The 24,488-nt window shown below is 44.0% G+C and overlaps 1 protein-coding gene across 1 annotated transcript in view; it reads right to left on the bottom strand.

The window, feature by feature from the left end:
- The window catches only part of LSAMP (limbic system associated membrane protein), a 1,033,563-nt gene extending 1,017,064 nt beyond the window's left edge, over positions 1 to 16,499 (bottom strand). Inside the window, exon 1 of the mRNA XM_086761171.1 lies at positions 16,108 to 16,499. Within this exon, the coding sequence (XP_086617297.1) occupies positions 16,108 to 16,174 (67 nt within the window). The 5' untranslated portion in view covers positions 16,175 to 16,499. The remainder of the gene's footprint in view (positions 1 to 16,107) is intronic.
- Between the last annotated feature and the right edge of the window lie 7,989 nt (positions 16,500 to 24,488).

Genomic DNA, 24,488 nt, shown 5'->3' with positions numbered 1-24,488 from the left:
TAAGAATGGATGTCTGTCTGCAGCAGTGCTGTCCCAAGACTGTCATAGGTACCTTGGGCTCCATTGTTTCCTCCTTACTGTTCATACATTGTTGAGCATAGAGATAATTTATATAAAAACAAGAGTGTGGTAGAGCATACTTTCACCCTCAGCTTGGTTGCAGTAAGGACAAGGAAGATTAGAATATTGGGTGCCCATGAAAAAAAACTTTGAAATGAGATTATTAAAAGGGAAGAAAGAGCTCCAGAGAGACTTTTTAAAAGTCTCCCTCTTCACGTCACAGGTTATTTATCTGAGGATAATCAGATAAAGGCAAAAACCAGCATTTACTAAATTGAGGAGAGGGCATGGAAATAGTACACTGCTTGAGATGAGTAGGGAACTCCAGAGACTTGTCTGCATCAGTGGACAGAACATCCCATATTTTCATAGTCTCAAACTAGGAGCTCACTTTTTACATCTTTAACATCTAGGAAGACGGTCCTAGCAACTTGACTAATCCTGTACAGAAAGCACTCTGTGCTAATATCTTCCAGCCTGGATTGCACAAACTGGTTTCATTCAAGCTGCTCTGCCCTCTACCCTTGAGTTCCCCAATTATCTGAGAAGACACTAAAATACTGAAAAGTTTTGTTGGAAAATTTCTTAATAGATTTAACACTGATGCCCACAAACCAAACAAGAATGCAAAACCAAACTCAAAAGAAAGGGTTATCATTATGTCCAAGGATATGCTGATACATCATGTATCTTCCTAATGTCAGGATTTTGCTACTAAGGTGTCAGTACAGATCTCCAACAGTTTCAGAAGAAAAAAGCATCCATTCTAATTGTTGAAGGCATAAAAAGAAAGAGTTGTTCTCAATCCAGAAGAGAAGTAGCCAGTCTTCAGTTTTAAAGCAAACCTAGATGTAAATTGCTGCATTATTTAAGTTTATTGAACATCTAACACCAGGAAATGTGCAATTCATGAAATTTTCAGTGAAGATGTACGAATGAGACTTTCAAATACATTTTTAAAATGTGAAATTATCAAAGTTTTATGCAGAGTCGATTTTGGCCATATATGGTAGAGTTAATTGAAAGTGCAGTTCTAGCTTTAAAAGGGTCCCCACTAAAGTGGCAATGTGTGTTTTATTCTCTTAGTCATCTGCAACTCAAAGGTGCCCAAGTTTATACATGAAAACATGTTTCTTCTAACTGCCAACCTGCACTGCAAGACACTATTGAATCTGACCATCCGGGTAGATGCTTTGCTTCTTGTGCTTGTATCACCAGTTCTATAGTTTCTGCAAGCTAAATAATGTGCTTAGTTATTCAGATAAAACCCTCAAGTCCCAGATCAGACCCCATAAGAAATGTGCTATCATCATGTGGAGGATGGAAGATTCTTTGTTCAGAGTAGCCTTGACAAAAGAAACAAGCCAGATAGGAACAAACTGCATTTCACAGTGCCAGCAGAAAGCAGAAGGGTAAAGGTATCCTCACTCAGGAGGGCAGAATGGTCTTTCATCAAAACCTACATATGCATTACAACTCATTCCTCTTTTTCTTCCCCTCACAGAAATCCACCGGTTTAGAATTTTCTTAGCCTCAGGTTGGAATAGGGGCTACAGAGGACAACTAAATCAAATAACATCTTTCACCTCCTAGAGAAAGACAGTATAAATTCAGCCTGAAGCCTCTGCTCCCTAAAATTGGATTAGGGACTCCACATTGGGTCTACCTAGAACAGACAAATAGCCCTTACAGCTGTTTTTTGGGTTTTTTTTTTTCCTTCCTTGTTTTTCCACACAAACACCTTCCAAAACCAAAAAAACTTCGAGATATGTTAGGCAATGTTCTACCCCACAACAACAAATAAGGCCACAGACCAGAACTTCAACTTAAATGGAGAATTCATGGTTTCTAACAAATATTGGGTCATACCTTCTAGGAATGACCTTAGTACAGGAGGCACACATCACTTCAGTTGTTGGGCTACTCTGCTTTGCTACAAGAACATCTCTGGTCCCTTGTTTTGGTCATAAAGCTGCAGCAGCAGGAAACAGATAAACTGGGATATTTGGTAGAAGTTTAATGCAGGGGTATAAAAGAAAAGATCCCCTTGCTTGCAGCTTCAGTGAACCAACATCAGGAGCAAAAAGTAACTGCCCACACTGACTAGAGGCTGCAAAGCAGACACCCCAGTGCACATTTTACAAATGCGACAGAACTGCTCACCTCTGGGTCTGCTGAGGGCAATACACAGGGATTTGGTCAGGTATTTGGAGCACTCTGTTTTACAGCCACAACACCATCCCTACTGTATTGTCTGCTGAAATACCTGCAAGGACTGTGTCCTGCTGCTGCCACCTCTGCCCACAGAGCTAACAAGCACTTCCTAGCCATCCGCTGTGACAAGTTGGGGCTCTCCCACAGCCCACCCTTCAGCGCAGCAAGCCACAGCACAGAGATGTGGAGCTTGTGTGCCTTCGGCAGCGTGAACTTTTTTCCCTGCATCTGTGTGGCAGGTGCAGACCTTTTTGCTCATCTCCTACCTAGCTCCACACTGAATGCTGGAGATCATAGAGCTCTAACTCCAACATGTATAGTGGCTAAAAAGGTGACCTGGAGAGAAAAACAAGAACTTTCCAAAGCAGAGTGGAGCCCAGGCAATATTGTGCTATAGGACAACTGCATTCCAGATTCTGCTCTATTTTGGAGCAGAAACATAGACCTGCATGTCTTACATTGTACTGGCTTAGAATTAGAATCATAAAATGGTTTGGGTTGGAAGGGACCTTTAAAGGTCATCTAGTCCAACGCCCCTGCAAGGAGCAGGGACATCTCCAACCAGATCAGGTTGCTCAAAGCCCCGTCCAGTCTGGCCTCAAATGTTTCCAGGGATGGGGAATTAGTCTCTGCTTCTTTCAGAAAGGCCATTCTAGCCATGAGAAATCCCTCCTTGTACTAGTTTTCATTAAACATCCACATTTTCCTAAGAAGTTTGTTTCATTGTATTTGCATGGTCATTTTTACAGCACCAACTCTGACTATTAACAAAAGTAGTGTCAATCCACCTTTCTTGTTTTGTTCAAACATCTGAATAACAGTAAATGAAAAAAAAAATTTGCTTCTTGTTTGAGAAGAGTCTCCCTTCCTACAAAGACTGCTATTAAATAGTGCTGCTGTTAGATATCTAGACCAGGAGTTTTAGAGAATGGATGCCTACATTATTTCAGATTTTGGCTTTGAAATGCTTAGATTTTTCTTCAAAAATTCAGCACATAGCAATACAACCACAAGTTTACAACCAATTGTCCTCCTCTTACAGCATTCTGGGTCTCTCCTTTCCTTTCAGAGTTACAGTTCATGCAACCCACAGAGAAACCCTGTAGCTCTATCCTGTACAACCAGTTGCAGGAATCTGTTTTGAGACCTTCTGCCGCTGCGCTGTTGAACCAATATCTAAAGGAGGCGGCAGCATCATGCTCCCACTCAACAGCTGGGTGCGAAGCGACAAATGTTCTGCTGGGGTTAGAATGAGATTAGCAAAATCCCACGGAACAATGATTAAAAGGTGCTGTAACTAATCCATTTGCTGCATGCAACAAACACAATTAGTAGACATATTATTTCTCTCTCACCCCACTCCTCTCTCTGCAGTCAGCCAGGACTGAGAACCCTCATCCTTGGGCTCCAAACATTTAGTCCCGCTTTTTAAGAGGGCTGCATTTGATTAGCTACTGCTGCTACCCTTATCTCCCTCCATGAGTTATGCCACTAGAGGGCACACAGATTGCCTAAATAATACCTCAAAAACAGTAGGTCTTTGGGACTGTATTTCAAGTTCTTAATCTTCATGAGCATGCATCCTACCATCCAACAGAAACTCATCTCTGCCAATACAGATTCTCACCTTTGGAGTCTCCAATTCTCTCCCTTTCTTCATCCTTTACAGAATTTGTCACACCTCCCAGTTTTCCCATTCTGGCACAAATGCAGCCAACTAACACTACCTAAAGCAAAGGGGGGATTTTAAAAAATTCTTTCCAGGACTTAATATATTTCTTAAAGAGGAGACTGTAAAAAGAAAAATCAGGAAGTTCAGTGCAGATAACTCAAGTCTACAGTGTTCCTTGTCCCTAGCCAGACACTGCACTCTGATGGCACTAAACCTGAGCTAACAAGCTTTCCTACTCTGCTCGGGAGCATGGGGTAAAGATGTCATGACCAACAGCCATCTTGCATATACAATGGCTAGTGCTAAGTCCAAGCTAAGATGCATCGATTTCCCAATAGAGTCAGCTGTCTCTACACCTTTTTCCCTGGCACTGCTGGGCTGGGCTGCTGAGACCCTCAAACTGGCCCTGCTCAGACTGGGAAAGATCCAACAACACTTACCAGTCTGGACTACACGCAATGTGAAATAGTGCTTCTTGCTTCCTGCCCAGGAAACAGATTGCAATTTGCATAGTCCTATACCTGAGCTAATAAACTATGATGAAGTCTCTCTGGGTCTGCATCCATGGCACAAATAATCTTCAGTCTGGATAATCCATTATGTATCCTGGCTCTTTCACTCAAGCTGCAATACCTTTTGCCTCTGGAAGTCCACAGCGCCAGCCAGAACAGGAACCACTACAAAACTTGCTATAAATTCAGTCTGTTCTCTTCCCAGAAAAAAAAAAAAAAAAAAAGTGTTAAAGCAGGCAGCTAACAGCACCTATTTAGCTTTCACTATTCAGTTCCTGTTGTAAGAGAGATAAAAGCAAACCAGTGGACTGATTCCCATGCCCCCCATCAATTTGGTCATCTACCATCTTGTTCCACCTCTGTCTCACTCATGGGCCCACCTCCCTCCAGTTCACAGATGATCCTGGGAGGCCTCAGCTCTTTTGACATGCCAGGAATGCTACAAGCTGAATCAGATCAGCTTCTGAGTCTGGAGGAAGTAGTCCACTGTTCGGTTACCATTTTGAAAGTGTGTGAGATAAAGAGCGAACAGAGGCTATATACGTATCATACGTGGCAATAGGACACTTGTCAAAGCCCAGCACAGCCGAGAAGACAAAGTTACAGATATTGAGACTTCATCTTATTCTGTGTCCAGCAGGCTGCTGTTGCCCACCTATCAGACAAATCTGAACACACACCCTACTAAAGGAAAGAGGAAAAAAGTTTGAGTTAAGTAGTTGATAATCAGGATTTCATTTGTTAATGTAGCAGAAAACTTCCTTGTGAATCTGTCTTATGCCAGTATCTACGTCACAGCAGAAATAATACAAGGCAAGAAAGAAAAATGCATTAAAGAATATGGTTCTTTGTCAAACTGGAAGTATTAGCTGTGATTCAGAAATTAATGACAGCATAAAAAAATCTATTAAGGCATCTAGACTGTCTCTCAAGGGACCTTTTCAAGCTTGTAGTGCATGGATTATTCTCCAGGGTTCTGCCCAGCCAAACTTGAGATATCCCAAATGACAGCAATTCCACCACCATTCTTAACAAAGCTATTTCACCACCTAATCTCTTTCTTCCATTAAGTATTTTTCTCTCCTGTCAATTTTTTTCTCTTCCCTCCTCCAAGTTTTCTACCATGAGACACACTTCTAGCTCTCAGTCCACACTAGACAATTCTCCACGCCTTCCCACTATGCCTAGATCATTAGCATAGCTCCTCTTTAGTCATTTAGCCAAAACAGCTATATATTTAGCTCTCACAAGCATTCCTCGTAAGTCAGTCCCTCCAGCCCCTTAATCATTCTCCTTGCAATCCTCTGAATTCCCTCTAATTTTGTTTACATCTTTCTGGAATTGAAGTGCCCGGAACCAAGTGCTGTAAACAAAAACAGCTCGTTATCTGGCTAGACTGTAATTCCGGTGATCGCAGCACAGGCCCCGCACATGCCATGCACACAGACACATGCACATGCTCACTCTCTGCTTCAGACACAGCAGCACTATGGGATGTGAGTCCCACACTGTGGACATGCCCTCCTTCCCAGTGACATCAACTGTGCCTCTTTCAAGGAAATCCAACTCCAGACAAACGTGGGGGTAGATCTTCTGTAGAGCCTTTAAAACTCTTGTTTAAGAGTGTCTTCTTGTTAATTTGCTCCACTGTTTTCTCCAGTTTTACAGTGTCTGTCTAGGAATGGTCACGAGTCAAACTGAAGAAACGTTCCCGTTATCCAACGCAAACACAACCCACAACAAAACCTAGAACCCTTCCACATGATGCATGCTTCTCAGGTTCCTGTTCCATCAAGCAGTGGCAGGTTCCATTTAAAAAAAAAAAAAAAAAAAAAAAAAAAAAAAAAAGGGTCACTCTTACTTTTGAGCCACCAAGGCAAGCACGGCAACAGTGGTTTCCCTGAGCATTTTTTCTCATGGAAACTGCATCTAACCCTTGGCTGAGAGGGCCAGGACTACCACGCTCCTTGCTGGCTGTATTGAAAATGCTTTACCAAAGAGGTATTAGCAGGAGAAGGTCAGAGCTAACACCCCAGGGAAATAAGAGTGATATATCCCTGAGGATGCTCTTTCAGTTGTCTGCAGACTCAAGACAGACATCAGCTACTGGCTGCACTCAGGGTATATTTTCAAGTTTTTCGTCACACTTATGAAGGCCACAGTTTTCAGAATTTTTTTTTGTTTTAGATGAGAGTCGAGACTTTGATGTAATCTTATGACAGAAGATAACACATTGCAGAAAAGCCTTTAAGCACTTGTGCCTTAATCTGTTCTTGAAACTTGAGTTGGATTTTTTCCAACAAAACACCTTTATCTTCCTTATTAGAAAAATGCCAATTCAGTGAGGCAGAAACATTCTGAGAAACTTTTGTTTCCTTCAACAAACTTCTGATGAACTTCAAGCAGGGTTCAGTAAGAAACCTTCCAAGGTTCCTGCCAGCTCCCAGGACAGCTGTGGGGTAGCCAAGGCACCATGGAAAGGTGCCAGCTCCACAAGACAAGTTCTTCTAGATCAAGGTCATCCTAAGCCTCCCCCTGTAACAATTTTGAAGTTTCTTCTCACATAGAATTCTCAGGTCTTCAAGAATCTCAGAGTTGGCACTCTAAGGATCCCTGCTGTGTGGCAAAGAAAGCAAGGGCTTGAAGTGGCCTGTCTCCGCAGTACCTTTTGCACTGCCATTCAGCCTTCACTGCACCCCAAGCAATGCTTCTGGAGCAAGGACAGCTTAGGCTGTCATTTCACTTTTTGTGGTTTTTGAGGTTGTTTTGAGCAGAAGAGTCAGGAAGAGAGAGATGAGAAACTCTTCAGGTTGACCAGGGGATGAGCATAGCCTACAAGCAGAAGTCTTGCGAGGGCCCTTGAAGCCTGAAGAAAAGCTTGCTGCTACAAAGCTTTACATAAGGACAGGCAGAGCAAGGCCAGCCAGAATGGCCTTTTCTCCCTTTCCTCTATGCACAGTAGACTGGAAGAGAAGGAAGACTCTGTACTGCTGCCCTTAGCTCTAGGTCCCTCTGGGGCAATGCCACAGCTCATTTACCTCATGCTGCAGCCTGACATTTGTTTTTTTTATTATTATTATTAGCAGCCCAGTCTGTTGCAGCTCTGTGGTTGCTGGATAGTACACAAACAGGTCACCAGTAGGCACCTAGAATAGATAAAAATGGAGGAGAGGTTCTGTACCCTCACTTTAGCTCTCACTGTTTCCTACCTTCCCTCTCTTAGCAGGCCTAGGCTACAGGCAGCTCTTACACCACTTTAGCTAGTATAGTTAAGAGTGGTTTTTCTTTTAATTACCAAGAAATTACTGTTAGTAAAAGCTCCAACCTTGGTACAGGACAAAAACTCTTCCAGTCAAAGGGTTTCCTTCCCTATACAGAAGATCTAGAAGTGCAGAACATCTCACAGAGGTTATGTCTGCAGTCAGGTCTATCCTGTTTCACTCAGCTACCTTAACCCAAGACTTGGCAAAAAACAAGTGTGCTGGACAGAATCTGTGCTATTGAGGTAGTTAAACCAGCAAGAACGTGTTAATGCAGGGACAGCTAAAGTGCAGACTTGCTGGTTTACTGGTTCAGGTTGCATCCAGTCCAGCAATCCTTTGCTCATGCAGTACACAAACATAGCTCCATAAGAAAGTATAACCTGACTGAGCCAACTTATTTTTGAATATGTCAGTCTAATTAAAACAGTGCACCTCGCACATGTAAGAGAGCCTCCCTTTATCCTCGTCCTTCTTCTATTCCCAGAAATTCTCCCACAAAAGCACACGAGTCAAACACATCCTTTACACTCTCTACACCATGTTTCATGTCCAGGTGACTGAGGTGTGACTAAGTTGCCACCTTACACTGAGGCTATCACAGGAAGATGAGGAGGGGTAGCCAAACCACAGGAACTATCCTGTTTCACTGCAACAATCGCGTGCCATGTCAAGATAGAATACAAATCTGCTATCAAAAATGGTCACTCCAAAAGCATACACAGCCACACAAATATCCCTATCAGCAATCATGCTGCATTCACCTACTGAATGAACATTTCACAGTATCTCCCTTGCACAAAACACAACACTGAACCAGATTTGTTAACACGGCACAGGCATTTTTACCACGTGACTTACATGTGTTGTCACGTGCAAACACATGCACACACACACAAATATATATCTCCACCCTCACCTTCTGTTTTGCCCATGTGTCTTCTCAAAAGACAGAAGAGATATTAAAAGGCCTCTGGTCATACCTTCATGCACAGATCATACATACAGGCATAAATAAAACTGGATGTTGTGATACAGGTGATCCCATTGTACAACAAAGCAGCTTTATGAGGCAAAGAGTAGGTACTCATACAAGCAGACGGACCCACAATGGCACAAGACTAAATACGGTTACACCTCTGAAACTCCACGCATGTCCCTTGAAATAACCCCTCCTTTGCAGGCAAATCCTCACCTGCAAATCCCTCCTATGTCAGACACTCAAGTACACATCCGCACCATCAGCTTCACCAACACCCACAACAAGTGGAAGTCCAGTAACGCAGCGCACTCGCCGCAAGGCTGACGGTCAGAAAGACCCTTGCTCTCGCTCTTGATGTAGCATTGGGTCAACTGCTGAGGGCTAAGCACAGCCAGGCTCTGTGCAGGTGCAGCAGCCAGAGGGCATGCAGAAGAATATTAATAGTTATCGTCCTAGCAGGTTGTAAGGATTAATTGGTTCCAGCCTGCAACTCACCATCAATATAAGTGCTAAGGGGCAGAGGGGAGAGAGCTGTGATTACACACTTACATTGCATACTCATATCCCAGTGGCTGCGTGCTGATATGCTATTGATTTCCTGGTTGGAAAACTCCACAGCCTCCCATTTGTCTCATTTCTTGCTCCCTCCCTCATCCCACTGCTCATGGCCTGCCTGCCACATGTTCCCCCTCCCAATAACACATCATTAGAAAAGGGAGAGGACCACCCTCTTTGTGGAGCCACTCTACCAAACCGGAAAGAAATTAAGAAACCTGCATCCATCAGGTCACACAGCAGTAGACCCTAGGGAAAGGAGCAGGTTTCAAGAACAAGCCATCTTCAGAGGAGTTTCTTTTGGAGGCTTTATTAAATCAGAAACCACAAAATCCCAGAGTGTAAGCCCACAGCTCTGATTATGCTCACTTTTGCTTTATGCCAAAACCCCTCCTCTGAAGCCTACCTTCTGAGGTGGTCTTTTTTTAAAAAACAAACAAGCAAACCAGCCCCTCAAAAACCCATAACACACCAGCCTGCCTTAATTCAATATGTATATCCTTGCATTGCCTCCAAAACCATCTCCTCCCAGAGATTCCATTCAAAGTCTAGTACCTCTACAGCTGACACCCTTAGCAAAATCCTACTCTGTGCTTGTCAGTGATCAATGAACAGGTTTAGTGTCAAGTGTAAACCCTTCTCCCCCAGCATGCAGTCATGTAGAATTTCTTCCATGAACTTTAAGACAGCAGATATGGTCAGCCAGACACTTCACTGTGAGGCCCTACAAGCCTTTGCCAGGGAGAATTCTCCTTTGGCTCAGAGAAATGAAAGCAGCAGCCTGCTGCAGTGCTATTCCCTCTCCTTCCACGCAGGTGAGAGCAGGGCAGTACTGCCCCGGTGGCAGGCAATCTGATGGAGGAAGATCCAGGATGTCAAAGCACCACAGTGCAATGGCATAGCACAGAATCAAGCCTAGATGTCTTTTTTTTTCCCCATCCATTTATGTAGGAAACATGGATTTCCAGCATTTCTTCTTCCTTTCCATGGTGCCTGCAGGGATTTCTGTCCTTCCCTGACACCAGGAGAGGGCTGTGTCTCACATGCTTACCCACACAACTCTCCATCTTGCCCTTATCTACTCCTTCTCGGAGAGGGACAAGTTGGTCTATGCTGCGCTTGATATTTTTTATTTTATCCCGGATGAAATGACAGCAGGAAGAGCACATCAGCTGTCAAAGACATTGTTGATTGAGTCTGAATAGCACACAAAACCATGGCACACACTTCTTTAAGGAAGAAGGGATACTGAAGAGGCAAAGATTCATGCTTCCTATAGGGACTGCAGACAGCAAAACTCTGCATCTTCCCAGCACCCACCTTGCACACAAAGGAGACCATCTTTGGCAAAGCATGTGTCCACATATTCAAAGGACACACAATTAAGATTTTCCTGCAGACTCTTCCGGGATGCCTTTATCTGGTACCACCTTGGATTCCACTCGGATTATTCAGTCCTTTAACAACCTCTGTCAGCCAAGGACCTCAGCTCATCCTCTTTCCATCAGAAAGCCCATCAGGTACTTTTGCTCAGAAAAGAAGGCTTCTCTTCCACCCATTCTCAATCACCTTTTGCCACCTGTTTTCACGCTATAGCACACAGGTCAGTAAGCAGGGCCACAGCTCCTCAGCACCAGCACTGCCTGCCCAGCCACATCACATTTGGACCCACGCATTAACACCTCTGCTTGAACCCATTTCTGGGCAAAACTCTCTTGAACAGAGTAAGTCTGTTGTGGGAAGGGTACAGTCCCCACCAGCAAGGCAAGGGCTTTGATGTACCCAAAAACTTACAGGAGGCACAGCCGGCACACAGTAAGGATGTGAACTTGTACAGCACTGGCTCTGCCATCAGCCTAGGATGACAGCAGACATGTTCCTCACCTGGATTAGAATGAGCTCTATTGCTTGCAGGTCAAAAAGGAGGTGGAAGGAGCAACTCAAAGAACTCAGCTCCTCCTCAGTCCACTAGCATATGCATGGGTGCTCAGAGGCTGAAAAGGAGCTCCCACAAACATAGGTACTAGGGTATTTGTTACAAGACTAGTAAAACTGTTGTGTGAGAGGAGATCTCCAAGACTAAAAGAAGCAAATTTCTACTTATCATAATAAAGCTCTCTGAGAAGGTAACTGAGTGCTGAGATTTATAACAGCTAGGGGAAATATGTCCTTACTGGTGTGATAATTATTGGTTCAAATGGTCTGTGAGGACTGGGATAGGACTAGAAGAAACACTTGAGATCTTTTTGATGCTCCCAGTTTGCAGATAAAAAAGCTTTCTCTGCCTCTTCCCCATCTTACACCTACAAGAAAAGTGGGGTTTTTTAGGTGTTGAACCTCTTCATCATTTAAGGGAATGAAAGGCAGCTGAGTGAATCGTTACCTCATCAATACAGCACAGCCTGTGAGAGCTTTTCCTGCCGTATTCGACAGAGAGAGTTGAAAACAGATAGGAAGAAAAGTATATTCAGGAGAGCAGGAAAAGCATTTTTTCCTCCAGTTGGCAATGTCTGAATGTTATCAAACTGCATCACAGTCACCCCACGCTGTTACCCATACACCATAATGTCACCACTTGCACACACATACATTCCTGCTCCTCTCTCTTTTTTTCCCCCCATCCATTACACATTATCAGCACAGAAACACTTGGGTACACGCTTCCATCCATATAGATTGCACAAACCTTGCGCATTAACAAACACATCATTTTTCACACCCGCATTGCCCAGTACTGTTATAAAACACGATACTTTACAGATAACATTTGTACTATGTACCAACCTAAAGCATCTAACTCACCCGAGTGCTTCTGTGATTTCTTTCAACAGACTCATTTTCCATTTATGAACACCCTTGAGCAGCTCAAAAAATACATCCTAAATAAATGCTGCCAGTACTATACAGACCAGTTCCACATGTTCTTTTCTAAAGCACCTATTAAATTGGCTCTGGAGGTATCTTAATTTATTTTTTTTTTAAAAGCACAAAATCTCCTGCAATTAACCAATGAGGTTGGGTTGTAGGGGAGGTTCGTTAAAACAAGCTGGGATTTTTAAACAAATTGCTGATTTGAAACAGCTGTTATTTATCAAGGGAAAGAGTTTGTTTAGAAGAATTTTCAATGTAAAGCAATGCTGGAGAAAATGTATAATTTGTCAAGGCATTCATTTTTTAAATAAAATCCTCAGGAGGGGGGGAAATCAAAATTACTTTTCATATTGAGAGCTAAGTTAGAGTAATAGTAAGTAAAAGTGAAGATGTGAACACCAAATTCTTCTAAATTATTAAAATGCAGTTTTTCAAAGACTCAAATAATTTGCTTCTCCCTATCCTCATGCACCCAATTTTTGAGTTGATGGGGAAAAAAAAAAAAAAGGAAAAGAAAAATTCAGCCTTTGAGTCCGATTCGAGAATCTGATCTTTATCAGAAGCTAGCAAGGCATGCTGCATGAGGAGATGAATCCATTCGAGGGAAAAGCTGCAGGATGCCACTAGAAAATCCCACCCACCAGTAGTGCTGGGGTGTGTGGGTACCTTTATTCCTCCAGCCCCCAAAGGGCAGGAAGGCCGGTGCACCATGCAGGAGGAACAACCCTCCCGCCACCTCTGAGCCACCTGCCTCCGAACAAGGGCTAGGAGCGCAGCAGCAGGGAAACGCAAGAATCCTGAGCCACAACATGAAGGAAATATAGTGATCAGAAAAAAAAAAAAAATTAAATAACTCTTCTGTGCAGGACTCAGAGCCTCTAACCCAGGGGAGGAGGAGAAAAGCCAGTATCTGTGCCAAGGCCCCCGCGCCCAGGCAGGTGGCCACCCATTGCACGTCCCCTGGCAGAGGCACTGGAGGAGGCAGCCTGCATTGGCCACTTGGCACCGTGGAGATGTAGGTCTCCTCCCAGCCTCAGCTGCGCTTCCTCCCCTGCAAGCCCATTGCCTGCCGTATTCAGCCTTAGCTCCACCGTGCCCACCAGCATCACTCCCCTTCACCCCCATGTTGGGTGGCTTTGGGAGAACAGAGAAAGACAAAGCATTCACCGGTACACCCCCAAGTGGACAGTGAGGAAAAGGGGAGAGAAGGCACCGGCAAGTTTTGGATGGCTTGCAGAGGTGCAGACTGAGCTGGCTGGCTCTGGAGGGATGTGCTCAGAAAGCACTTGGAAGTCGTCTGACTGGGGTCACTGCCTGTCAGAGCCACCACTGCAGTTTCTGAGGGTAAGAGCTCCACAGAGTTGTGTTCAGCAGGGTTACAGAAGTGTTCAAGGCTTGTTACCACAGCTTTCAGTGAATAACAATGAATTTGAAATGAGTGAGGTTTTGTTCATGGTTTGGTGTTTTGTTTTGTTTTTTTTTTTTTTTGGGGGGGGGGGTGTTTTTTTTTTAGAGCACAATACCTTCCCACTCCCTTTTAACTCCTTCACATATCTTTGATCTTACTTGTGAGGTGCCCAGCTCCTCCCATGCAGCCCCAATATTCCTGCTTCCCCATCTTCCCACCCTCCAGAGCAGAGAAAAGAAATTACTGCTGTCTATGACCGGATCCAGCAGTCTGGTGTATATCACATCTGAAGTTTGGGAGGAGTAGAAAAAGCAGCTCCAGGTTTGCAATAGCCCCTCTGCCTCATCCCATCCCAAAACCCAGGGAGGGCAACTGTGTTGCCCTCTGCCTTCTCAGAGGATACTTGGTAAGACAGCCCTCAAAGGACCTTCCCTAACGCCTTCAAAATCAGAGGTGGCAGATACAACTGTAGCAGTAGTAACTCACTAAAACAGAAGGCAAAGTCCTGTAAATACCTGTAGGCTGGCACAAGCTACAGTTATCAGGAAGGACTAAACCAGCGCCTGCTTGTACTAGCATCGAGATGCTCTGGTTGCAGTTCGGGGAAGGCTTGCGACTTGGAAAAACTGTTTGGAGCAAATGCCATTGACTACAGGCTAGGACACCCACATCCGAGAGAGAGGCAACGTTCAGAGTCTATGTGATTTGCCAGTGTCCATCTTCCTTGACAGGTCTGTGCCTACTCCTCCGGAGCAGAGGGAAGTTCACATCAAGCTACACAACTTCATTGCTGACATTAGCTACTTATTTTACACAAGTACTGGTTCTCCTCTCGCCCCACGTACATTCTATGTGCTGGAAAAAATCCTCCTCCCCTGTCAGGAACAGCTGCTTCACGGCAAAGAAGTCAGCTGGAAGGTGCTGGTGCTGGATTCACAGTCCAGAGTTCAGAGAATGCGAGTTTGAGAGAAAATATGTGACAGCGAAAAGCATGTGTACACAACCCAGAAACAGAAGAAGTAGGACTGTATGAAAAGGAGCACTCGGTAAATGTGAGGAGGTGGCAAAAAATGAGGGATTTGATAGTGAGTGCTTGCAGTAATGTCAGGTAAGTGTGAGGCTGCAACAGAAAGCATGTGTGACAGGGAGCATGCCTGTATGGGAATTTGCTTAGTAGAGGCAAAATAGGAGAGAACAGTGCATGCAAGGCTGTTTGTAAAAGTAGGAGCTAAGGGGCAGTGAGGATGCTGTGATTGGGCATGCTCAGCACTCATGCACTAGTTATGCACAAGAGTGAGAAAAAAGAGCGCTGTGTTGTGTGGTGAACACAGTCAGAGTGAAATACCCTCTAACGGTGCAGCTCACTGCGAATGCAAGACCGTGACGCACAGTGTAGGCCAGATAAGTACATATATGTTCTCTATTTATATATTCACCTATGTGTGTGTATATGTCTGCATGCACACAGGCTTACAAGGCTGGTGCAGCAGGATAGGGAAGGGATTTTTTTATAGGCAAGCAACCACGAAGACCAGTGTGCAGGATGGAGAGAGAGCACAAGAAAAGGCTCAAAGCAGGTGGAGGGGAGAGGAAGAGAGAACGTAAGCGTGAGAGGGGCAGACCGCCACTCCAGGAATTGCATGTGCTAGAGAGCTAGAACTGTATGTGCCAGAGTGAGTTTATTCATCTTCCCTGCTGTAGTCATGAGAGCGTGCGTATGTGCGAAGGACCACTGGTGTGTATAAGTGAGTGTGGATCATGTACATATAATCGGAGCCCTCCAAATCGCAGCCTGTACATGTGTGACATATATTTATACATACAGCATGGGATGCATTAACCCTTAACTCCTGTTTACAGAAAGCATCTTAAAACCAGCTAGCATGCCTGTCATCACTTCAAACTAAATTCCATGCTCACACTTGGCTCTTAAAGCAAGAAACCCAGCTGGCAATTCTCCATTGAACAAAACCCCATACCCAACAAATTTCCTTCTCCTGTCTTTCCTCCATCACTCTCTCTTTTTTTTTTTTTTTTTTTCCCTGGTGGAGGGGAAGGACATAGTGTTTTCGCAGTCAGACAAGAGGCATAGAGGTTCCTCTAACCTCTCCCTCGCTGGGCAAAACCAAAATAAAAATAAACAGGAAAAAAAAAAAAAAACAAACCAAAGAAACTTAACACTGATCTCCTCAGGAAGGTGAAGAATCCAGGAGCATCAGTACTTGTGACCCAAAGTGCTGAGAAACGGTGGCTGTGAATGGAGGGGATACCCACCTTCACCCACCCCTCTTTTCCTTTGCAAATCTTACTGTACCCCCCCCAACTCCCCCTCCTCTGCAAAAGCATAAATACAGCAGCAAAGTCAGTCACATGCAGTGCCCTCTAACCATAGGATTCACCAGCAGCAATCTCTCTTTGGCTTATTTCCTGAGGGGGGGAAGGTTTGGAGGGGAAGCAAGGTGGGGAGAGGAAGCTCCAGCTTCCAGTTCCATGTTTCAGGCCATCCTCAGTCCGTCAGCCTCAATTCAAGCAGAGGGGTTTGAGGAGGTTGCAAGAAATAACTCATCACATACCTTGCAAGGAGAAGAGGGACAGGAAGAATCCCAGCACCCAGATACTGTGCAGCCAGTAGGTCCTCATGCTTCTCTCTCACTCGCTCCGCTTCCTCTGCCTTTTTCTCCGTCTCTTCGCTTCTCTCCCTCTCTCTCTCAATTTATCTTTTTTTTTTTTCTCTTTTCCCCTTCTCTCCTCTCAAATAAAATGGGATTCGTGTCTCCCTTCTGTCCCCCTGGACTCTGCTTTACCAGCTCTGACAATCCAGCCGCAGCGAAAGCTGACCCACGGTGGCCAGGTTCCCAAATAACCTCACACTCTCCCCTTCAACTGCTGGAGAAAGGGGAGGCCAGGTTGGATGCTCGCCGTATAGCCTGCACTGGCTGTAAACACAGAGAATCTCTCTGTCTCTCTCCTGCAGCTCCAACTAAATGCGACTGTACTTAAACAAGCAATGCCTTATAGGACAGCGCTCAGAGCAGAAAAGATCCCACCTCTGCCACCTAGTGTTGCAAGCCAGCTCATTTATTTTATTTTTATATATATAGAGATATATATGTGTTATGCTATAGAAATATGGTTCTCTCATTCCTCTGCAAATGTATCTCTTGGATCACAGGTCTATGAGCCACGCTGGGCTCAGGAGTCCCGAAGGCCACAGGGAGGTTATTCCGCAAAGGAATATTCTTCAGCGCCGCAACCTGAAATGCAGCGGGGCAGGTTTGATTTCTCAGCAGAGTTCTGCTTGACAAATCCCGAAGCAAGGGTCTCTCTGATGCTGGTGTCACTGCTGGGCAGTACACAGGGACCAGAGGGAGATTCAGACGCACTGACTGTAATTACAGAGCTGCCAAAGCCTCCAGGAAAAATAGCAAGCATCAGGCTGCATTAATCTTTGCTGGATCTCCCGTGACTTCTGTGCAGTTTCAGAGGGACCAGAAGGAATCCTTCTGTGTAGGAAATCCATCTTGCAAAGCCACCGTTTGCTCAGAAGGCTTCTCCTACTACTCCTCTCCTTTCAAATACAGGTTCCTCCTACAATACGTAATGCAAACTTTTTTTCCCAAGGAGTAATTAGCTCCTGCAGCATTATTGCCCCCTAAAAGCATTGCTTCTGGTGAGAGAAACAGCAGTAATGAAGTACTACTTAACATTCACGCAGGGCTTTTCATCAGTCACACTCCAGGCATTTCACAAAAGGGTGTCTTTTTGCCGCTGGGGACACGGAGGCAGTGCAACTGTGCCACGTTTGAGGGGCCGGTCTCTGGGATACAGTGTGGCAGCCCAGGTGGGCTGCCCACCCAGCCTGGTGGTCCCTCCTTGGGTCATGTTGCCCTCTCATTGTCATCACCATGGCAGCCCATGAGGATGCCACTGCTAAAGGATACTGATCTCCAATTTACACATTGTGGTGAGCATGCACATGAGGAAAGGTGCGTAGGTTTCTCGTCACTAATGATGCCCTTCCAGAAGTATTTCTTATTAGACTGCTGTAGAGCAAGCTGTTCTGCAAACAGAATGCACCGAGCCTGTCTCCTTGTGAGTTCTTGTCTGCTGTCTCCAAAATCCTCCCTCACCCTGCTGTAGTGAAAGCCAGATCCCATCATATCCCCTTTGACATCCCCCGTAGGAAAAAGAAAGCACACACTGTGGCTAGCCCAAAAATGTGTGCTTGTTTCCTAGTGGACCAAAATGCATGCCACAGTGCAAAATGCAGTCACCATTTCACCTGGCTGGCTGCTGCCAGGTATCACCTGCGTTATTCATGCTTTTTCCACTATGGAAAGAGTGGGGCACTACCTAATCACCAGATTTTATGAGACATACGGGAACAAGTTACTTTTCAGCCTTCTATCCTCTTTTAAATGTGGTTGAAATTGGTTGTGCTGAAAACGTATTGGGAGGAAGAACATATGGACAAACAGATACACATGTACTACCAGCTAGGCTTCATTTCCTAAGGAAATAAAACTAAAAATATTAGAGTGGGTTAAAGTCAACTGACTCCAGTCAGCTGGGGGAGCATGCCGCTTTTTCATAGTTTCCTTTTTAAATGGCTTTCATCCTCTAATACCAACAGAGCATGGTCTGAAAGAGAGCAGAGGCAAAAATAAACTTGCCTCTTGAGATGTGTTCGGAAGTTAGCGTTTCAAAAGCAAGTAGCAACAATCAGTTTGTAGGCTTGGAGCAGGAGACGGTTTTTGATTTTTATTGCAAGAATGCCCACCGAGGTCTAGCACAGGTTGAGGGACCAGCTAGGCCAGCACCTTAATACCAGAGCAGCTCTATACATTTCTGACTCTTATGACTGCCCATATGCTCAGCATCCCTCCTTTCATTCATCCTATACCTTCATCATCCATTACCTCAGTGCCCAGCATCTACATCTGATATACAGCATGACACTCTTAGCCATATGGTTTCATATGGTTTAGTGTTAGGTAGTCGTGCAAGGAGCAGGGAGTTGGAGTTGATGATCCTTATAGGTCCCTTCCAATCGTAGAATGTTCTACGATTCTATGTTTATATCCATTCATACTCTTTCACAAATCTTCTCAGGCCCATGCATGTCCCCAAAGCTCAACTGCTATCAAATATCTGTCCCAACATCCCACCTACCCACAGTCACATGCATAACCTCATCTCTCACCTGCTTTACACACAATCCTACAGGGCCCCACAACCTTACCACTTACAACTGATCATTATGCAACCATTAAAAGTCTACCTACATGCTTCTGCTCCCAAGCCTGTGGGAGATCCCATCATCTATAGCTGTCAACTCCATGGCCCTCTCACACTTTGGCTATGAATATCCTGTGGCCTGTTGGGTCCAGTTGTCTTTGGAGTCTTTGGGCATTTATATAATAGAAATTGTACTGAAACAATGATAACAACAACAATAATACCATCAGAATTGGATCTCAGCTCCATAAATTGGATAGGTATAAGACTTGTGTAGGATGATGCTGAATCCAGTATTGCTCCCATCTAGAAAGGGCAGTGGTAGTTACAAGTCTGAAGAGGAGGTGCAAAGAAAGAAGCACTTTCACGCAGTAGCATCTTATGCTTCCCTAGAGAAGCCAGTATGACCAAAAGAGAAGCAGCTATTTCTTACAACCTATTTGACATACTCCTAACCTTCAAAAACATTCAGGGCTGGATTTTGGCTCCCTTGCTCATGCTGAGTCATACAAATGGGCTTACTTGGGACATTAGGCTACTAAATATGAGCAGGAGTATCAGATTCTGTGGGTTGAAATTCTCTGGGATTGGTCTCCAGCCAAAGGTGAGTCTACTTCTCATGTGACCAAATCCCTCAGCTACCTACATATTGTGAGGGCAAAAGCAGAGGCAAGAATTACACCCAACTCTCACTAAACCCCCAAACATTAAAAAAAAGAACCAAAACAAAACCAACCAACCAAACTCCAAAGTCCTTGTTCTTCAATTGTTTTTCTTTTTAAACTACTGCAGTTCTTCCACTTATCCCAGGATTCAAAAGCCAGATGAACCATAGAAACATTAGTTATTGAAGAGCACATCTACAATTCTGTGTAAAAAAAAAAAAAAAAAAAAAAAGAGAGAGAAAAAAGGTTGCATCCTGACAAAGCCCTGGATGACTGAAAGCTGGCTTCTTTTAATGCACAGTAAAAGTATTTCATTAAGGCTGAGTGGATGCATTTAGATGTACTGTGCATGGGTGCTTGTCCATTTTTTAATAAATAAATGTACTTTGTGATATTAACTGTTTAAGCACTCACACTTTCATTTCTATTTCATCTTAGCTTTAGTCACTTCATGCAATATCAATATTAACTTGATTGTGCAGCACACACATAGTATTTTCTCTTCCAAGTTTTTATACTGAACCTACCTTAAAATACTTCTCAAGCAGGCATGTTACAGTTGATGGAGGAACTTCTAACTTTTCCATTACAAATTTTTTCAAATTACTGTTATTTAACTGTGCAAATGTCATGTTGCATTAGCAAAAGGCTTAGTGGTTTTTTTACTTTAATAGGAGTAGTATTGAAAACACAGTTGGCCATGCAAATTTTGCAGGATTTACATAAGAGAATGAGTGGTCCTGAAATTTAAGGCTGAGAGAGTTTGGTAAAGTGAGCAGGAGACAAGAACTGTACATTACTCAGGAGTGGGTTTTCTCTAGATGTTTTAGTGTCCTGTCCTGCATGTCTGTCTCTGACATATGTGTATTACTCCTTGTTTTATTGAGTGTTGTATCTGTGGTTTTCATGGCATGTCTTTGGGACTAGTGTGTCTGTGATGAATAGCGCATTTTAGTGTGATTTAGAATACTGTTGTGGCATGTGCTGCATGTGATCTTGGGAAAGGGAGTGGAAGGAGATGTTCTCTCAGCAAGAAATACTCATTTGTCATGTGCTTCTGTGAAACCCACCACTATCCAAGGTCAAGGACTGCACAGTGTCCAGAAACGTGAGTACTCATAGAAGGGATGCACAGTGCATCAAGATATAAATAGTCTCACACCTAATTAGGCCCCTATATGTAGGCTGAGAAAACAGCATTTATGCTTCTCATTCACCTTTAGCCTGATATTCAAGAGAAGCCACCCTGCTCAAACCACACTTCCTACCTGCCCTTTCCTTTCTGCCACTTCATACTCCTCAGTTATATTCCCTTCTTTTCCCTCTCTCAGCTTCTCTTTGCATTTTAGTGTGCCCTAGCTCATTCCACCTGTCTTCCTCTCTACAGTCTTGCTGTGAAACCCATCAAAGATGGCAGAGTGTCTTTTTGACGCTTCTTCAAGGGAAGAATTTTTCCACCAGGGTTTCTACAAGACTCCAAGCTGAAAGTAGCTTTTTTGAACAAAAAAATACCAGGCCAGCAAGTGAGGAAGGTAGCATGTGGCTATATAGCAATTCCATGAGAGAAAAATCCACAGAAATAGCCAGCTAATGAGCTAGCAGCAACACTCAAAGAGCAGTGGAAGGAGGGAAGAGACGGAAAGAGTCCTCATTTAGTTTCAACAACCGTGCGATGACGCAGTGGAGACTGAACCAAGAACCCTTGGAGACAAATGTGTTGCATGAACTGGTACAGGATGAACCACTGAGAAAGTTCCTCTAGCATTAGCCATAGCAGACCCACGTTCTCTACAAGTTGGGTCACATAGAGGGTATCTCACAAAAAGCATTTGCCAGCAGTATGCACACACACATTGACATTGCTGCATAATTAAAATATAAAATAAATGGAACAGCAGACGCTATCAGCATGTCTACCATGCCGTATCCATGGTGCCAACTCCTTCTCCAAGGGGAGCCTTACCCAGGCCATGCTGAGAAGGCCTGAAACACAGGCATGCAGAACCCAGCCTCTGGGGAAACACACACACAAAATTCTGGAGAAAGGGCCTCCGCTCTTTGAACATTTGCAAGATTTTGTTGGAAATCTGCAAGTGTGAACAACAACATGAAAAAGAAAATTGGCTAGCACCCAAAAAAAAAAATTGGCAGATAATTTTTTTGAGTTGTCATGTTTTCTGTGGGAAAAGAGTCAGCTCTTTCAAGCTGGGAAAAAAATACAATTCTGATCAGCTCTTATGAAAAGAAGGGAACCCACAATCAAGAGGAAAAGGTGTTTACATTGCAAAACCCTTGCCACATCCAGCATTAACTGGCCTCTGCAAAGGTGCAAGTGATCCCTCAACACTACAGAACACCTTTTAAGACAGTATTTTTGTAGACCCCTGGTCTTTAAATCTCTACCAGAGCTTGGCAGCACAGATGTTTCTCACCTCCTCCTGGGATTCAGGGTTTCTTCCCCCAGGCAGCACTCTACCAAAGACATTTTCTTGACATAGCACGCAGCTACCCTGGCACATACCTTACTCTACCCAGAAGCAGCCTTTTATCCCAGCTGTTGCTTTTCAGGTCTTTAGTCACAGTTGAGGGCCTTGTGCTTCCCTCCATTAACCCTCCGTGCCCACTGGGGCGGAGCTGCTGCATGCTGCAGCCCGGATTCCTGACCCATGGTCCCAGCAAGTCAAGCCTTCTGTTCCCCAGGTAGTACTTCCACCTTTAGGCTAAGGCTTGTTGGCTTTGCTAGATATGTTGTGCGTTGACTTTAGAGAGGGGACTACCATACACTCCCCTGTACGTGTCCTTTGTTCTTTCGGCAAAGCAGGAAAGGGAAATTATGGCTGTTTGTCCTCTCTACCTGGTTGACTGAGCTCCAGCCGATCTATCTGACAAGAGAAAGTCCCAAACAAATGACTGTTAAGTCTGTACTTATCATCCAAGTGAGATATAGGTGGCAAATGACATCAGTCTCACTATCTGCAATGAGAGCTGGCCTGCACGTCTGTGGACAGCCTGATGTTTCCTGGACAGAAACACAGAAGGGCAGCAAGCTCTCCACAGAGATTTTTTTTTTGTGCTGGCCTGTTCTTAGTTAGCGGTCTGGAAGGCAGCTATGTGAGTGTTCCCATTGCAAGAATCTCCTTGGAGTGGTTTGCAACATTCTGAAATGATGAACTCCTAGGCTGAAGTTTTTCATACCTAGTCTCTTACCCAAGGATAGATTTTTATGATTTTGTTTTTATTTTTGGAAGCTTGAGCTAGGAAGGTTTTGGCTGTTTGAGATACCTGGGACTAGGGGAGTGCTTTATGATTAGTGGAAGAAACAATTTGTGCCTTTTTTTTTTAACAGTTGCAATGCAGAAATTACTGTGGATAGAGAGTTGAAAGGCAAATAACGTGAGGCAAGATTTGTAGAAAGTGGCAATATCTTTTATTAAATTGAAGAATGTAGCTGAAAGAACAAAACAAAACAGGCTTTCTGGGCATATGAGCTTGCATGTCCAAAGTGTATCCAGACTTTTAACTACACGATATCTAATAACTGATAGTACTTCTCCCTACAAATCTGTCCTCATTTATGTATTTAGCCCCTATATCACTGCAGCTTGGAAGGGAAGTCAAGCTTGTGGTGGTAAAGACAACATTACTCAGAGGAGTAGAAAACATACAAACATGGTTGCATTGAGTTGGTCTTCATTTGGCCAAATCACAGGTCCTGCAAAATACCCTTGGGTTTTGTGACATGAAAACGCTTGGGTTTCAATACTACACGGAGAGTAATCTTTGTGTAGGCAGAGGTCCACACATTTCTATGCATCACTGAAGACCTGTGCTCAAGCCCAATAAAAGCAGTTTAAAGACTCTCGCCAAAATCACTGGTCCTTGATCTAGGTCCCCTCAATAGTAAAGTCACTAAGGTGACCCTTCCCCGTATTTGCTGTGTGCTGAGTGTACATGCACCTTCCTCGGCTGCTGTTGATCAGTTGTGCTGCAGGTGTGTACAGAGCCTTCACTGAGACCAGCGCCTGTTGTGATAGATGTTCTGCACAAGGGTGGTGAGAAATTATTTCAAACATTGACACTAGGCACTAAGAAAGACAAAAACTCAGCACACTGACCAGAGAAGAGCCTACAACCCAGCCACTATTTAAAGGAATAAGATGGTGATGCAATTGCAGATTCTCAATGAAAAACACAAGGAGACAACTTTAAGCTTGGCTGTATCTGACTTCTGCTAGCTGTTGCAATGTTAATACTTTCTGCCAGTAGCTTCTTTTTCAAAGCAGGATTTCTCTCCTGTAGCTGTTTTATTAGACAGAGGATGATCAGGAGGTTAAAAACCACATTATTAGCATTAATGACTATTATTATTTATACCCCTGTAAAAGCTGCACAAGTATAGGAGAGGAAACAGTCCATTTCCCCAAAGAACTCACAAATCTTATTTATGATAAGGAATCGCAGACCATGTATCAATATTAGGAGAGGAGAACAGGGAAGGAGGATAACTGTATTAAACACAAACCTCTTCTGTAGCTTGGGCAAAATACTGTCTCCTGGGACCTGCTTCCTCAGCCAGAAAATATGGATACAGGGGTTATGTCTACTACACCACTTTCCACCATACCAAGGGGTTCTGTGGTGTTTCTTTTTGCCCTTCTCTCTTTCCAGCAACATATTAATCTATGGCCCAAAGCTGGTGCCGATAATACACAAGAGGCAGCATCCTAAATGTTAGAAATAACCAGGTTTTGTACAGTTCCTTCCACCTGTAGATCAAGAGCTCATTGCATTGCTATTTTACAAATGAGGAAATGGAGGCGTGTGATGGTGCAATAGCTTTCCCTAACATCATATACTTTCGTATCCACAAAGAGCTGTGAAATAGATCCTTAAGGTGTGCTTCTCCCAGAGTACTTCCATTTATTCTCCAAGCAGTGTCCTCCACTGGTAGAAGCACTTTACTGAACAGCATCCATGCTACAGTTTTTCCCGTCAACAAAATGTCAACAACCAATGTAAACTAATTAGACTAGCAGATGTTTCTACTGCAT

Source organism: Chlamydotis macqueenii, chromosome 1, assembly GCF_036417535.1.
Source record: "Chlamydotis macqueenii isolate bChlMac1 chromosome 1, bChlMac1.mat, whole genome shotgun sequence".
NCBI lineage: Eukaryota > Metazoa > Chordata > Aves > Otidiformes > Otididae > Chlamydotis > Chlamydotis macqueenii.
The sequence above is the reverse complement of the archived record's forward strand: the minus strand, read 5'-3'. Positions and strand labels throughout refer to the sequence as shown.